This window comes from Carlito syrichta, unplaced genomic scaffold (genome assembly GCF_000164805.1).
Source record: "Carlito syrichta isolate Samal-C Ts95f unplaced genomic scaffold, Tarsius_syrichta-2.0.1 Scaffold305187, whole genome shotgun sequence".
NCBI classification, from domain to species: domain Eukaryota; kingdom Metazoa; phylum Chordata; class Mammalia; order Primates; family Tarsiidae; genus Carlito; species Carlito syrichta.
Genome location: NW_007249283.1, coordinates 23,844 through 41,019, shown reverse-complemented (window position 1 = coordinate 41,019; position 17,176 = coordinate 23,844). Strand labels below are relative to the sequence as shown.

Below are 17,176 nucleotides of genomic sequence, written 5' to 3'. Positions count from 1 at the left end.
TGTCAAGTACTTTTTCCCAGTCTGTAGGCTGTCTCCTGCTCTCTTGATGGTTTCTTTGGCTTTGCAGAAGCTTGTCAGTTTAATAAGGTCCCACTTGTCTATCTTCTCTCTTATGACCTGTGGGTTTCAGGTTTTGTTCAGGAATTGGAGGCCAGTTCCAATTTCCATGAGGGTATGTCCTTCATTTTAATCTGCTTTCTTCTTTTCTTTATTCTATCAAAAAATCAGCTGAAATGAACAAGGTAATATGTAATATGATTAATTCCCTTTGCTTTGAGCACTTGGTTAGGGTGCAATTCTCATGCCACAAAATTCAGAGACTTCCTGCTAAATAAGGTTGAACTGCAAACACTTTGATGAAAGATGCTGAGAACTAATTTCCAGCTCTTATTCCTGAAGTTATCTTAGCAGAAGCCCAACCATCACCTTCCAATTTGTTGTTCTGAATGAATGAATACCATCAGATAGGAATAATTCTAGTCAGAATTTTTTTTTAGCTGCTGTGAGTCATAAGTATTATGAAATAGTTGTGTCAAGAAACCCAAGGGCAAATGTAATGAAATAAAAAATAAGGTCAACTGGCAACTTTCATTGACTGGAACACTAGAAAAAAGGCCAGACATATATATACACTATGTACTTGGAGTCCAGGCTACACAAAAGAAACAAACAGATTGGAGATTGTGGTGATGATTCATAACCTGTGAGTATACTAAAACATTGAATTGTATACATTGAGCTGGTGAATTGGAGGGTTTGTGAATTGCATCTCAGTGCTGTTGAATAAAAATGATCTGTGGCATAGGAGCATTACTAAATTTAGGGAAGGAACCAAGCAGTGAGAGTTAGCCCAGTGGGAATTTCCAGAACTCTGGCTCTCTGGCTACTACTTTACTCCTACCACTAGAGTAATTTCAAGTTAATACAAGAAGAATTCATTTACTAGAGTTGGAAATAAACAGAATGGTAGAGATTTCTCCCTCTTTTTTTTTTCAAGGGTGAATATACTAGACACATCAGCAATATGGACTTAATGAAAGTATTTTACAATACAGAAATAGAAACATATTTAATATAAAGTAACCTTGTTTTTTTAAAAAAATGTACTTAAGAAATAGAAGCGAATATAATAAATAATCTGTTATATAACCCCAAGAGAAAAAATTCTAGACTTTCTCAAGCAGATATCAAAATGTGATAATAAAATAGGTAAATACAAATAGCTTTAAGATCAAAAATGATGAAAATAATTTTAATACTCTAGGTGACTTCGGTAGTAATAGAAGCAGTAAAATATAGTATTAATAGTGCATCAAACAAGCACACTTGTTTAAAGAATGACTAGATGAGTTCTATATTAATACAGTAGAACCAAAAATGGAATGGATTAATCAAGGAGAGAAAACTATATTTCATCTTATGGATAATTGATGATCTTGAAAACAGACCAGAATAAATGTAAAATATAAATTATTCAAATACAATAGAAAACAAGTTAAAAGCTTTCTTAACTCAAAAAAGACCTTACCAATGAAAAAACTCACTTTATACTAGATAAAATGACTAAAATACATAACTAAATATAAATAACTCTAATTGAGTACATAATATATAGCTAAAGAATAAAAATATAAAATCTTACAAGCAAAAAAAGCAGAGAAATATATTTTATCAAAAGGTCACTTTTAGACCTCTTGACAATGATTAAACTTAAGTAGGCAGTGGAGTTTTAGAGACTGGAAGGGAGTGTAAGTTGGGAGGTTGAGACATTAGAATTCAATACCTGTTTCTCATATGTATGTAAAGTTAATAGAACAATATTCTCAGTCAGGCAAGAGTCCTGAAACTGTTCGTGTGTACCTTTCCTGAATATTTGCCAAAAAAGTATGAAAATAAAATATTCAACAATGAAACGATTTAATCCCAAAAATAATTGTAATGAGTTCTGAAATAATTTCAAAAGAGAATGAATTGCAAACTACTATTAATGGATTCCAGAACAGTGTGCAAATATTATAAGTCAGAAGTTACAACATGGACTTTGTGAATCATTTTTTTTTTTACCTCGCTTTATAAAAATAGCATATGGGTCATTCTTGAACTTAGACATAGATTGTGTTTTTGAAAACTTTGGAATAGATGCCAACATGATAAAAATCTGATGATTTTACATTAAAATGCAAATTAACTTGGATAGATTGTCAACATAGATCCACCTGCATTTCCAAATGGCAAAAACCTGCTGTAAGTGAGGAGCAGCTGCCCCTTCAAATCAGGCATTTTCATCCAATTCCAGTAAATTCCCTGTTTGTATGAATTTATGCTTCCTATTGTGAATAGTCAATCAAAAAGTAGACTAGATTATAAAATGTGGTACATATATATGATAGACTATTACACAGCCATAAAGAAGGACAAAATTAGGAAATTCACAGCAACTTGGATGGATTTAGAGTCTATTATACCCAGTGATCTATCACAGAAACAAATAACTGAGTACTACATGTTCTCACTCATAAGTGGATCCTGAACATTTACCGTAATACTGTAAGAAAGAGATTGGCAGTAACGGGATACTGCCAGGGGTGTGAGGGAGGACAAAACATCAATAAGGGTACCTGATCTCAAACCTGGTTAAGTGGGGGACCAAAGTCAGGCCCAAACTTTACCTGTACAATGGCCATTTGTATACGTAATCCTGAATTGTACTCCACATCTTTTAAGTAAATAAATAAATACAGCAAAAATGTATGCTTCCTGACAAGCCCTTATAAGGATTTAAATGTTACCTTTCTGTAAACCATAAAAAAATACATAATGCAAAATACATAGTAATTCAACAATTATAACTAGGACAAACGACCTAAGCTATGTTAAGAAAAAACTGAAAAGTGAGAATGGGGAAATATGAGAAAATAAAATAGTTATTACCTTATCTTATATGGTGGAACTAGAGTAGATAGTTCCTTATTTTTGATGTAGAGATTTGCATGTTGATTCAAAATAGGAACTTAAGTTTGATATAAGTTCTCAAAACAAATATATTTTATCTAAAGTGCTACAAGAAAAAAGTAAAGTTTATTTAGAAAGTATAGGAAACACAGTAAATCATAAGCGGAATATAGAAATAAATAAAACTAGATGATAAAGTAAAGCTAATTGATGAAAATAAATGTAATTGGATTAATTTATTTAAGAAGCAGGGACTTTAATACTAAATCAAAAACAAAATTAAACTCTACAAGAGAATTACCTAAAACAAACTAAATGAAACGTTAAAAGTAAAAAGGGGGGTGTTATGCCAGAGCATTAAAGTCAAAATTGGCATATGGCACAGACCTTCCTAACAATAATCTGAGTGGTATAATACTATAAGAAAGGGATTGGCAGTAGTGGTATACTGCCAGCATCGGGGAGGGTGCACAACACCTGTAAGGGTACCTGATCTAAAGTCAGGCAATGTGGGGACCAAAGGGAGACCCAAACTTTATCTGTACAATGACCACTTGTACACCTAATCCTAAATTGTACCCCACATCTTAAAAAAACAATCTGAATGGTAGACGATAATGAAAATTACTAAGAAATTTACTTCTGTGAAAACTTAATAGTGTCATTTTACCTTCAGGAAAAATTTCACCAGTAAAATTAAAGCTCCATAAGAAACTGGGTATACAATGAAGATATAGATAAACATACATAGATACAGATATAGATATACACACACATATGTATATTATAATTTAAGATTTGTTTTTTTAATAATTTCAACAAAAAAATATGAAAAAATTTTAGTGTAAAAATATACGGAGGACTCATGACAGCCAATAAGTATGTATACAGCGCAAATATGTATATTTTTAAGTTTATAATAGTAACTATAGAAATTACACTGAAGTAACATTTTTCCAATAAATTGGCAAAAAATTTAAGAATTTTCCAATTTTAGTAAAGTGTTATAGTCTAGTTATACATTGATTCAGCAACTTTTAAACACTATTTGAACATATGTATCAACACTTAAATGCGTCACATATTTGACACATCAATTCTATCATATTTCTAGTATGACACTCAAAAAGACTAGCTTATAGTAAACAAATATATAGTTCTAAGTGGCTAAAGTAGACTATAAGCTTGTATTTCAGTATGATGTCAATTAAAATTATATATTTAATCTAGATTGTCATTTTGTAGTCACAGTAATGACTTTATTTCAACCTTATCTCAGTTCACTCACTCAAGAAATCTAATCATCTGATATGTTCATTCAAAAGAATAGTTTTTCAATTCCCACAATAATATATAAAATAGTTACTATTATTCCCATTTTAAAGGTGATAAGACTGAGTTATGAAAATGCTGATAACTTGCTCAGTCAACATCAGAGAGCTAATATATTCTTATTCATTATTGAGCTGAACAGTTATTAGGATTCTAAATACATACAAACCAACAAATAAGAGAACAAGTGAAAAAGAGAAAGAAAGAATGAAGAATGGAAGGAAGGGAGGAAGGGAGTGGGAAGGAAGGAAGAAGAAGAAAGAGAAGGAGGAAGGAAGGGAAGAAGAAAAGAGAAAGTTTATACACCAAAATGTTAATAAAGTTTCATCTGTGAGATATGATTATGTTTTTTTATTTTTTCCTTGCTTTCTATGTTTTTAGAATTTAGCATGTATTGTTTATAATTAGAAAAATGAACTTCAATCAAGCCAGCTTTGTTTTAATTCTCAATTAATAAGTATTCTGATATAAATACAGTATACATATATCACAGTTGTAGCATTCTCATTCCTAATCATTAACATTTTTCATAATTTTAATCAGCTCCAACATTTATTTTCTATAAGGTTAATTAAATAATAACATAGGCTACTGTTGCTTCAAGGTATTTCTTGTTCCAAGAATATTTTAACTTTGATTTATAACTTCACAACTTTACTTATTTTTATTTATTTATGTATTTATTTGTGTATTAATTTATTTGAGTTGGAGTCTCGCTCTGTCGCCCAGACTGGAGTGCAGTGGCTGCGCCTGGCCACCGCAGCCTCGATCTGCTGGGCTCCAGCGATCCTTCCACCTCAGCCTTCCAAGTAGCTGGAACTACAGGCGTGCACTACCACGCCCAGCTATTTTTTCATTTATTGTAGAGATGAGGTCTCGTCAATTTGCCTAGGCGGGTCTCGAACCCGCGGGCTCAGGCAATTCACTCACCACATCCTCCCAAGCGTGGAATTACAGGTTGAGCCACGGAGCCCGGTTTACTCATGTTTATAAACACAAGTGATTGGTACAAAATGTAGTAACCAAGAGAGAAGAGCTATTATTCTTTATATATAAAGAAAAACAAGAAAATAATTTTAAATATTCTGTCTGAATTATTTTGCTAGATGTTATAAGTTAATAATACAGAAACCTCAAAGAATTATTTACTTTATTAGACCTAGAAAATGAGAATTACATCATAAGACAAATTATTGATTTCAATGGAGCATACACTTGCCGTGGGAGAGGTTTGCTAATATTGCTTGACTGAGATATTATAATATATCAAAACCAAACATTTATTTTTTCAGGTCTGAAGTCCCTTGTAGGGACCCTGATCCATTGCTTGAAGAAACTCATGGGTGTCATTATCTTAACTCTGTTTTTTCTGAGCATATTTTCTCTCATCGGGATGGGACTTTTCATGGGCAACTTGAAACACAAATGTTTACGATGGCCCCAAGATAATGAAAATGAAACCCTGCACAACAGAACTGGACACCCATATTACATGCGAGGTAAGAATCACTTGCCATCTATGTCAAAATGTAAAATTCTTCTTAAAAGCAGAGCAATCGTCTCAGAAATGCTGAACGTTCAAATTTTGCTGGATTCCTAAAGCCTTTTTGGCTTGTGCATCAGATGCATGATGAAAAAGGCAAGGATATTTGCTCCCTTTTCTCATGTGTTGAGGGGGATGTTTATCTTCTGCGGAGATTATTCATATAGACTTCAGGTAACTGCTAACTCAAGATCAGATACAGATATCATTTTTTGCCTATTTTTCAGAAAAAGAAAACTTTTACCATTTGGAAGGAGAAAGTCATGCTCTCCTTTGTGGCAATAGAACAGATGCTAGGTAAGTAGTGTTAATATTTTCTTCTATCAAGTCAGTATCACCTGTCAGTAGTACTTAATGAATGACTTTTTTTTCACTGCTGGTTCCCATTTGATTACATTATCTCATTTTATCATGCTGAGAATTTGTTTTAGTCTATTCAAGCTACTTTACCAAAATGCTGTAGACTGGTTGGTTTAAAAACAACAGAAATTTTTTTCTCACAGTCTGGGAGGCTGAAAAGTTTAGATAAAGGTGTGGGGCAAATTTAGTGTCTGGTGATGGCTTGCCTTCTAGCTCATAGTTGGTGCCTTTTTGTTGTGTCCTCCCATGGCAAAAGGGGCCAAGGACTTCTCTCAGGCCCCTTCTCTAGGGACACTAATGATATTCATAAGGACTCTACTCTTGTGACCTAATTACCTATCAAAGGCCCATCACGCCGGGCTTGGTGGCTCAGCCTGTAATCCCGCGCCTTTGGGAGGTTGAGGTGAGTGGATTGCCTGAGCCCGCGGGTTCGAGACCTGCCTGGGCAGTGAGACCTCATCTGTACAATAAATCAAAAAAAAAATCAGCCGGGCATGGTAGCGCATGCCTGTAATTCCGGCTACTTGGAAGGCTGAGGCAGAAGGATCGCCGGAGCCCAGCAGTTCGAGGCTGCGGTGGCCGGGAGCGGCCACTGCACTCCAGTCTGGGCGACAGAGTGAGACTCCAACTCAAAAAAAAAAAAGGCCCATCACCATAAGAGTTAGGGTTTTGGCATGAATGTTGAGGGGACACAGACATTGAGACCCCAGTAGAAGCATGCAATATGGAATACTATTAATCCAGTTTTACTGAAAAAGCAATAGGTAGAATAGCTAAATGACTTGTCCAAGGACAAGAAGCTAATAAATGGTAGAGATAGATCTTAAACAAGGATCTGACTTTCTGCTTTCATGGAGACCTGGAGCTAGTGAGAAAGACAGGCAATATAGATCTGTCCTTTGGCCAGAAGCTTTTGAAGAAAATAAGTATTAAAGATATGCTGTTATTTCACTTATTTTTGCCTTATATATCTTTTATGATTATAACTTACATTAATAAAAAGCTTGTTTTTCTTAATAACGGTATTTGCAAATAATTCTTCAGTGAAATGACAAAACTGTCATATCTCATTGTCCTATAATTTCGGGTGAAAATATAATTCGGAAAGTAGAAACAGGGTGCTTCTCAGTAGTGCATGTGATTCACAAACTTTTCCTGTGTTGCTTTGCTCAGCTAGGATGACTTGGCACTCATCCATAGACTCAGCTCTTTCTTAAACTCCGGGGCCCAGATTGACAAAAGACACATGGGAGGAGAGGAGTATGAGTTATATCGTTTAGTTAATTTCAAGTGATGTAGACATTTTTTCACTTATTGAGCGTGTGTGTGTGTGTGTGTGTGTGTGTGTGTGTGTGTGTGTGTGTGTACCCAACTTCTCCTGGGCTCACATTCTATTCTCAAATCCAGATTATGAACCCACCTCTGTGTTTGTCCAATCCTACTTCAGCTAATTCTGCTATATACATGACAGACTCAAATATCACCTGAAATATGTTTTTTGCAGACACCTGGTTATGGATATTCAGAACACAGTGATATATTTTAAGGCAAGACGAGAAAGTCATGAAGTGTTTTACCTATAGAAATCAGACTTTGCTGCATGGCAAACCACTCCACAATTTAGTGACTTAAGACAACAAAAAAGCAATTTGCTCAGATTCTATAGATCAGCAATTTAGAAAGCCCCAATGCACAGATGCTTTTTAAACCTCTGCTTGTTCCATTAGAAGTAAAGCAAGTCACATGACCAAACCCAGAATAACAAGGGAGGGAACTACACAAGAGCATAGATGGAGGGTAGCATGATTTATTGGGCCACTGCTCTAATAATCAACTACAATACCAAGGCCCCTCAGTAGAATAAAAAATATGAGAAGTCCCTACAAGGAAATGAAATAAATATTTAATCCAATCTACCCAGTGCAAATATTGCTTATAAATTATTGACCTGATACATGTTTTCTCACCCTTAATAATGGACTCTAAGGGTTTGAGGTGAGATCATATCAAAATTAAACCCTCAACTACTTCAGTTTTATTTTTTTTATCAGTACTGTTTTCCATCAGTTACTCTTTCACTGTGACATGTATATAGTTCCTCTTTTATATTAAGTAGTAAAGCGAATGTATTTTTGAAAATTGCTAAGACAGTAGATTTTAAATGATAATTATGTGAGTTACTGCATATGTTAATTAGCCTAATTTAACCATCTCACGTGTATTTGTTTTTCCAAACCTCTTAGTGACTTAAGACAACAAAAAAACAATTTGCTCAGTTTATACACAACAAATATGTGCAATTTTTATTTGTCAATTAAAAAATATTCTTTAAAAGCCTTTCCAAAACCACTTTTGAGGCTTTTTTAAAATTTTAGCTGAATTAACACTGTTCAGTTGTATGAACTTAAAATCCAACTCATTTGCAGCTTTTTGGATGGAGATTGTTGGCAGAAGACTAATTACACCCTGTGGAAGAGGAAGCTATTATTCATGGGCAGATGCTCTATATTTATGATTTGGCCATAATCATTTAGTCACCTAACAGTAAGCAGTTTTTCTTTTCTTTGTCTTCTTTAGTCAGTGTCCTGAAGGATATACGTGTGTAAAAGCTGGCATAAATCCTGATCACGGCTTCACAAATTTTGACAATTTCGGCTGGGCTTTGCTTGCCCTATTCCGGTTAATGACTCAGGATTACCCTGAAGCCCTTTATCACCAGGTAAGAACAGAGAAAAATCTGCACTGCACTTAAGAAATGGCACCATGCCCTTCCTTCTAAAATAATGGTCAAATGTAATACAGTTTATTAAATTTTCACATAGAGAATTTGAAGACAAAAGAAAAGAGAACCAGAATTATTGAATTATTGACTATATACTGGACACTGTGCCTGGTCTGTGATTTTGTGTTTATTATTTTATGTAATCTTTGAAACAATTCTGCAAGATCAGAATGTGTGTGTGTGTGTGTGTGTGTGTGTGTGTGTGTGTGTGTGTGTGTGTGTTTCTGCTTTTTATATGATGACACTAAGATTCAGAGAGGTGGGGTAGCCTCCCAGAAGTTATAGCGGATGAACCTGCCAGAGTTCAGATCACAATCTACTCCAAAGCCTGTGATATTATACATTTGATATTAACTAAGTAAAGAGCATTGCCAGGTACTAATTATTTAGTTAAAACATTTTGAATGTATGAAATTACCAGGTATTCATCATTTATTGAATGTGTAACATATTCTATTATTTTTATTACATTATTTATTCTCATCCATTTTAATATTCTATCATGCTCCAGTTGTAACGGAAGTCTTGCTGTAATGAGATTGAAATGCAAATTCTGAGTCTGTCTTCATAGCTAATTACATGTATGCCATGGTTACTCAAAAAATCATAATATTCTTTAAAATGGAGACTCAATTTTCTTTGAAGAGATGTTCCATCTCAGTAGAATATACAGTGTTATTATCATAGCAGAATAGTTAGCAACAAAAGATATTGGATAAATTACTTTAAATTCTGAAGGCATTTATAATTAAAGGAGAACATTCTTTCTTAAAACACACACACATACTTATTTTGATTGACTTGATAATTTGTGGGGATTAAGTGTGTATATGTATCATAAATAATGATAGGATAATGTAATATATTTTGGGCATAAAGTTTCATAAAATCTTATTAAATGAAAATGAAGTAGACCAAGCATATATAGCACAATTGTGTTTTTGGTGAAAGAAACTACATGAAAATACTATAAGTGACACTTTGTAATGCAAACTACAGTTTTTAAAATTTTTGTTAGATTAGTATTTATATTGTTATTTTCCAATCTTTTAGACAAGTGTCAGAGTTTTCTCCAAAACACTAGGAGCCTCTTATTTCTAAAATAATCTTATCATGTTATCCTTTTTCTAAAAATCCTTTAGTGGTTTTCAGAGTCCTATAAACTGACATTCAGTATCAGGTCAGGTGTGGTAGTTTATGCATGTAATCACAGCACTTTGAAAGGCCAAAGCAGGAGAATTGCTTGAGCCCAGAAGTTCAAGACCAGTCTGGGCAACATAGCAAGACATCTCCTCTACAAAAAATAAAAATAAAAACCTAGCCGAGTGTGGCAGCATGCTCTGTGGTCCCAGGTACTCGGGAGGCTGAGTTGGAAGGATTCCTTGAGCCCAGCAGTTTGAGGCTGCAGTGAGCCATGATTATGCCACTGCACTCCAGTCTAGACAGCCCCAACCCAAACAAACAAAGTCCATATGCATGATACATAGTGCCCTTTAAGATCTAGTCTTTGCATTCTTCTGTAATTTATTTTCTAACAATATCTCAATATATACTCCACTTTGAGTATAGAAAAAGACTTGCTGTTTCCTAAATGAACTTTTCTCATAATTCCTTGTTTCCATGTGTGTAGCACCCTCTACCTGAATTCATCTGCCTTCAGTCTCACACATGAAATCCATGCCTCAAAGCCAGGGTTTCTTCTTTAAGTTTTTCCCCATTGCCCTTCTTTCAGAATAAGGGACATCCTCCACTGGAATCTCACAGTCCACTGTACTTTCCTTAGATAATGGTATTTTAGTTGCTTGTCCAACTGTTTCCCCTACTAAGAGATTAACTAATTGAGAAACTAGCTGATAACTTTTATCATCCTTAGGTAAAAAGATATATTTTGTCATATTTTATTTTTTATGTTCTCCACATCTAACAGAGATGCTTAATGAAATTTCAATCAGCAAAAAATATATGTGAATGCTTATAAACTCTATCACTTTATATACTAATAAAAGTCTTGCCTTTTGGTTTGTAACCCTAAAAGTGTATGCTAATTTTCTTGTTAACATTGGGTTGAAAGCAATCTTTTCCCTACCTGTGAAATGGAAAACCAGTCTAGGAGTCTTCTGATGTTGGAGCTCTCAGGACCTGTATTATTGTGCTCTAAGTTTTTATGGACTAGTGTAGATAGAGCTTGCTTTGGTTTGATCCGGGTTATACCATAAGCATTGCCCTAAATTGAACTAATTATGGCTAGGCAAATTTAGCAATGATTCCATCTCATGTTTTCGAGATTATTACTTTCCAATAATTCAAAAAATATTGTTTGGTCTGAGTACTCTTTGGTCCACTGTGGGAACATAAACGAACAAAATAATGTCAACTGTCATGTAAGAGTGTTATGTTTAACAATACAGTTAAGCCGGGCTCGGTGGCTCAGCCTGTAATCCCGCGCCTTTGGGAGGCTGAGGTGAGTGGATTGCCTGAGCCCGCGGGTTCGAGACCCGCCTGGGCAGCGAGACCTCATCTCTACAATAAAAATAAAAAATAAAAAAGCTGGGTGTGGTAGCGCAAGCCTGTAGTTCCAGTTATTCGGAAGGCTGAGGCGGAAGGATCGCCAGAGCCTAGCAGGTCGAGGCTGCGGTGGCCGGAAGCGGCCACTGCACTCCAGTCTGGGTGACAGAGTGAGACTTCCACTCAAAAAAAAAAAAAACAAAACAATACAGTTAACATTTATTGTGTGCCTATCATATGTTAAGATCTCCATGTACACTGTTTCATTTGCTCTTCATACAAAACCTTTGAAATAGAGGGTACCATTAGCCCCTGTTTCACACTTAAATAAATGACAAACTAGAATCTGTACACTATTCTATACTAACAAGAGTATATACTTTCATTTGCTGTGACCAAATTATCTTTACTGCAGAATTTTACTTTTTATATTAAAATAGGAGAATGCAAATATATAAATAACATTGTCATCTTTTGTCTTTTATTCCACCTCTCCTTAGATCCTTTATGCTTCTGGGAAGATCTACATGGTATTTTTTGTTGTGGTAAGTTTTTGGTTTGCGTTTTATATGGCAAGTTTGTTCTTGGGCATACTTGCTATGGCCTATGAAGAAGAAAACCAGACTGCTGCTGAAAAATCGAAGATGATTGAACCAACATTTCAACAGAGGATAAAAGAACATCAAGAAGAAAATGAAGCAGCCAAGGTATAATTTTTTAAATGCTTCTTACAATCATAGCACTAGAGATTTCTTCTCAAGGCCTTGGAGGATATTTCCATCTGATACATGCTCATGAGTGACACATGATCAGAGGATCAAAAACTATTTCAATAAGAGGGCTAGCTTTTGCTACATAGCATTCCTTTGTTAGTGTCTTATAGTAGGAGTGACCAGCATCTTTAAAGGTTTCTTTAACTTACACATTTTTGTTCCAAAATCTGTACGACTACTGCTGATAAACTTGAATAGATTATGTTTTTCATAACTTAACTCTTAATGCAGGCATAGCTTATTAATTCAAACCTCCTTCAGATAACATATCAGAATTAATTTTGAAAAATGTCTGTGTCTAATTCAAAAGCGATAGTACCTTTCTTGATTTAAAAATTATAAGGCACTAAAAAGAGTAGATAAAAATGTAGTACTAAACTTATAAAAGAAGAAATAGTTTACTTTATTGGTTTTCTAATTCTTTCAAAAAATTTACTATCATGATATAGAAAATTATTTTATCCCGAGAAAAGTTAAATCCATGATTAATAAAACGTAATAATGTTTTACTGTGACTATCAACATTCATTGTGTTATATTTGAATATTTCTTCAGACTTTTAGCCTCATAGAGAAAAAAACAATTTGATCAAAGAATCTGAAAAGATTGACAGAAGTGCATTAAGGAAGTTTTGGAAAATTATCTTTAAGAATCTAAGCAGTGCCGTAAGTGTGTTAAAAGAAAAAAAAAGGACCAAGAAAAGCAATGATAAATAGCTTTCTTATATTCTGCAGGACCTAGCAATCTTACACCTGTTCCTCAAACTACCCTTAAAGTAAATGGGAAAAGAGTCTAGATTGAGGCAGAGGACAAAAGAGAGAAACTATACTTGGAACTCTCCCATATAATGTGGATAAAAAGGATAAAAGGCCAACAAACATTCTGAAGTGGAAAGCATTAAGGCTGCCTAAAAGGTTCATTAATACTAAAGATCCCTACTAAGTCAAAAACAGGCAAATATTAACTCCCCTACATATCGCCCTTTTGTTAAGTCATCATCAGTGAAGAAGCATTAGAAAACTGCAGTACCAAAACTAGGACCTAAATGACATGATGTAGTATCATACTGAATGACTTGATACTTGTGTCCATAACATGCATACCATTGAATAGAAAGCAATTATGGGCAATATGAAGAAAACATGCATAAAAAGAGGCTATTGAGCATTGCCATTATATCACTCATGAGTAAGTCACAGAAAAACAAATTTCAAAAGCTTTCTGTCTCTAAGAAATGAGTTCAGGGTCCTCCAGATTGAAAGAGATTAGGGCCTGAATGATATGTTGAATGTGTAACTTGTTCTGAAGTGGCATTTCAGAAACTTAAGGGCTTAGGGCTACACTCAAATGTATCCAAGAGCGTAACAATACTTCTCTTATCCCAAGATGAAATGCTTTATTAACTCTGCGTGGGAAGAACTTGGATATTTCCCAGTTTCCCAATACCTCCATTGATTTTTCAGCTCTAGATCTCATGAAGCCCATCTGGTTTTAATTTTAAAATTTTAATTATAAACAATTACTTTTCCTGGAAGAGTTCTAGAACATTTTGTCATTCAGAGTTTTCTCGGAAGTAAGAGTATAAGTCATTCTTGCAATATATTTTTTATTTATACATATAAAATCACTGGAGGGAAAATAATTGAAAATGGAACATGTTGAGGACTCTTAAGTTCATTGTCTGTTTAAGACAGGTCAGATGCCAGTTCCAATTCTGGAATTATAGGGAGACTGCTTAGATGCTTCATATTCTCACATTCTAGAAAAGCTGTAGGACACACTGGCTAAAAGCATAGTTTTTCCATCATATGAATGTCAGTCCATTTCAGTCACTTAATAGATGTACAATGTTTGCCAAATCTGTTAACTTTTTAAAACTTCAGCTTATTTATATGTAAAATGTACATAATTATAGTACCAGTCTTATAGGCTGTAGTGAGGGTCAAATGAAATAAATTCATGCAAAACACTAAGCAGAACTTAAATTATTCTAAGTAATTGAAATAATATTATTAAGAAATATTAATACAATTATTATATCATATTAGTATTATATATCATATTAAAGATATCTTTTATCCATACTATCACACTCAGCAATCCACATTAAGAACACTTGATTTTAAGGAGAAAAAAAAATCTGTCTTTGTATAAATTCACATTTTAGAAGCAATTTATCTCATAACAATATAATACCGTCAATATTATGTGACATTTATGTTTATTTGCTAGGTACCAGACTCAATGCTAAGTGCTTTACTACATTGTTACATTTTCACTGTGACAACCTTTTAAGGTGTAGTAATTACCCCAATATCTCACCTGGGAAAATTGAAGTTCAGTCCCCAAAGTAGGAAATGTAGAGCAAGACACAATATTAAGTCAGATATTTCAAATTTGTATAGTTGTATCCTATACAATTCAATTGATAATTAATAATTATAAAGAGGCAATGGCTAAATATGGGAAAACAAGAAGGTATAACTGTCCCAATAAACACCCATCAATATGAAATTCTTAATATTGACTGTCTTTAAAGAAAATAAAATAATAACAATAGCAGCAACATACAATGTTTATTGAGTATCAACTATGCGCCAGATGTGTGGAAAGTGTCCTCATGAATTCTCAAGTACAATCCTCATTAAGGAGTTCCAGCTGCAGAGTTTGAGGCTTACTCATTGGTATCTGATTTCTCAACACTAAGGAAGAGGATCATCCTTCACTACTTTCTTGTTCTGGAGACTCAGTGCTGAAATGGTATCATTCCATCAATTACGCAGTTTGCAGGTGAAACTTGACTATGAATTGCCAGCTCTTGACAAAACCTAAGGAGTAGAATTAGGTCTATAAAATTATGGGCATACAGTTTGAAAAACTATTTACCACATATCAACTCGCATTCTTATAACTTATCTATATAAATAATTAAAATACTTTAAAAAATTGTACTAAGTACTAAAGGTAAACATATTTAAATAAATACAAATACAGTGTCTATCTTCATGAAGCTAATGGCCTAATGGGGAGATAGAGTATAAAATTATCATAAACATCAAATTATATTTATAGGACAATAAATTATGTATTTCCTAGTGTTATGAAATAGGAAATATTAAACAACATACACAATATATTTTCCCTGAAATTTGAGCTAAATATAATAGGCCTCAATCTAATTGCTTTTTTCCAGAGACTATAGAAAGAGATGGAACACATTAAATTACACTAAAAAGACACAGTCTGCCATATCAAGAATCTGGAAAATTTTATAGTTGTAAACAACACAATATCTTTAACAAATAGGTCTTGTAGAAAAAAATAAATTAAATTACTTGATAATTAATAATCCTGCCAAATAAACACAATGTGTGGACCTTGCTTGTATTTTGATTAGAACAGATCAACTATAACAGAATGTTTCTGAGCAACAAAATAAAATTGAGTATTACCTGAGTATTAGATCATATTAAGGAATGAATAATTTTGCTGATTGAGATAATGGTATAATTTGTTTTATAAAAAGATTTATCTGAAAAGTATAGATGTCTGAAATTTGATTAAAAATAAATGTTTTGGGAAAAAGGTAGGGTGAAACAAAAATGAAAAAAGAATAGTATGTTATTAATTATTGAGTTTAGATATTGGATACATGAGGGGTCATGAAATTATTTTCTATTTTAATAAATTAAAAGAAACTGTGGCAAGTACAACAAAGCAGAGGGACATGGTGCTTTGAGAGCTTTTAATAAAGAGTGACTAAATCAGAAGAGGTTTTTATGACGCGCTGACACTTGACCTGAGATGTGAAAAAATGTGTCCAGGATAAGTAGAGGGAGAGGGAGGGGTGAGTTAGAGGATTAAAAAGGCCAATGTGACTGCACTATAAAGAGCTACTCCAAGTCCAAGATGAACACATCAGATATTCATAGGTAAATGTGAGAAATTCATAGGTAAATGTGAGATCCTTCCTTATTCCTGCCTCTCCTGTAAAGAAAATTTAAACTCATTTTGAGAAGAATCCTAACTCATTTTTCCAGTTTTGTTTTAATGTTGGATTGTTCAAAAGTTTAGGCATTTGCCCTTATTAACTCTTAAACTTCCAAAATAGAAGAGTTGAGAATTTTAATATTCTTCATTTAAAATAGTTACATCCTTAGTAGTTAACCAATATGTGGGCATTCTTTCAATATTTATGAATTCAGTTGGGGCACTCCATTAAGATAAATGTATTGATAGACAGATATGTGGTTCATTCATTTTATATTATAAAATATATCCATAGTTCAAGCCAAATTAGTAACAAATTTAGCATTGACTATATCAATAACATTATTGCCTCCTCCTCTTTGCCCCATTCTCCACCCCGGGACTATTATCTTTACTAAATTGTTCTTTGGTGTAATTTCAGCAATCATTTCACTATCTGAATCACTCCACAAGAAGTAATTAATTCCTCTACAGTAAGGATTTAGTCACGATATCACAAAGTATCATCCATATGACAGTATACATCTGAGAAATCCATGTCAAATCTTAATAACAAAAAATAGACATCTGTTGAATTTATCTCATGAAAATGTGGCATTGTATAAATCATAACTTACATTTTATATAAGCTTATAGTCCAGCTAAAAAATACTTTCTGAAATAATAATGGTTTAAGCAAGTAAACTAACCTCACATTCTGAGATTTTATTGATTAAAAAAATGAGGAAATAGAGCTATGTGCAGAACTTCAGAATCTGTTAATTTTCCAGTAAAATTCAGTATGTAGTGCTTTTGTTTTTAATCTCCTCTAGCTCTAGCATCTAAGAAATTACAGGGAACCTGACTAATTCTGAGTGAGATGACTGATGATTTTCTTGATATCTACTATGCCCCTTTAGATACACCACAGAGCTTGCCAACACAGTTATTGGGTTGGGT

The 17,176-nt window shown here is 33.6% G+C and overlaps 1 protein-coding gene across 1 annotated transcript in view; it reads left to right on the top strand.

The window, feature by feature from the left end:
• The window catches only part of LOC103263616 (sodium channel protein type 7 subunit alpha), a gene marked incomplete at its 3' end in the record, with an annotated part of 48,909 nt that overhangs the window by 9,289 nt on the left and 22,444 nt on the right, over window positions 1-17,176 (top strand). Inside the window, exons 6-9 of the mRNA XM_008061284.1 lie at window positions 5,577-5,783; window positions 6,055-6,124; window positions 8,765-8,906; window positions 11,975-12,181. Of these exons, the coding sequence (XP_008059475.1) occupies window positions 5,577-5,783; window positions 6,055-6,124; window positions 8,765-8,906; window positions 11,975-12,181 (626 nt within the window). The remainder of the gene's footprint in view (window positions 1-5,576; window positions 5,784-6,054; window positions 6,125-8,764; window positions 8,907-11,974; window positions 12,182-17,176) is intronic.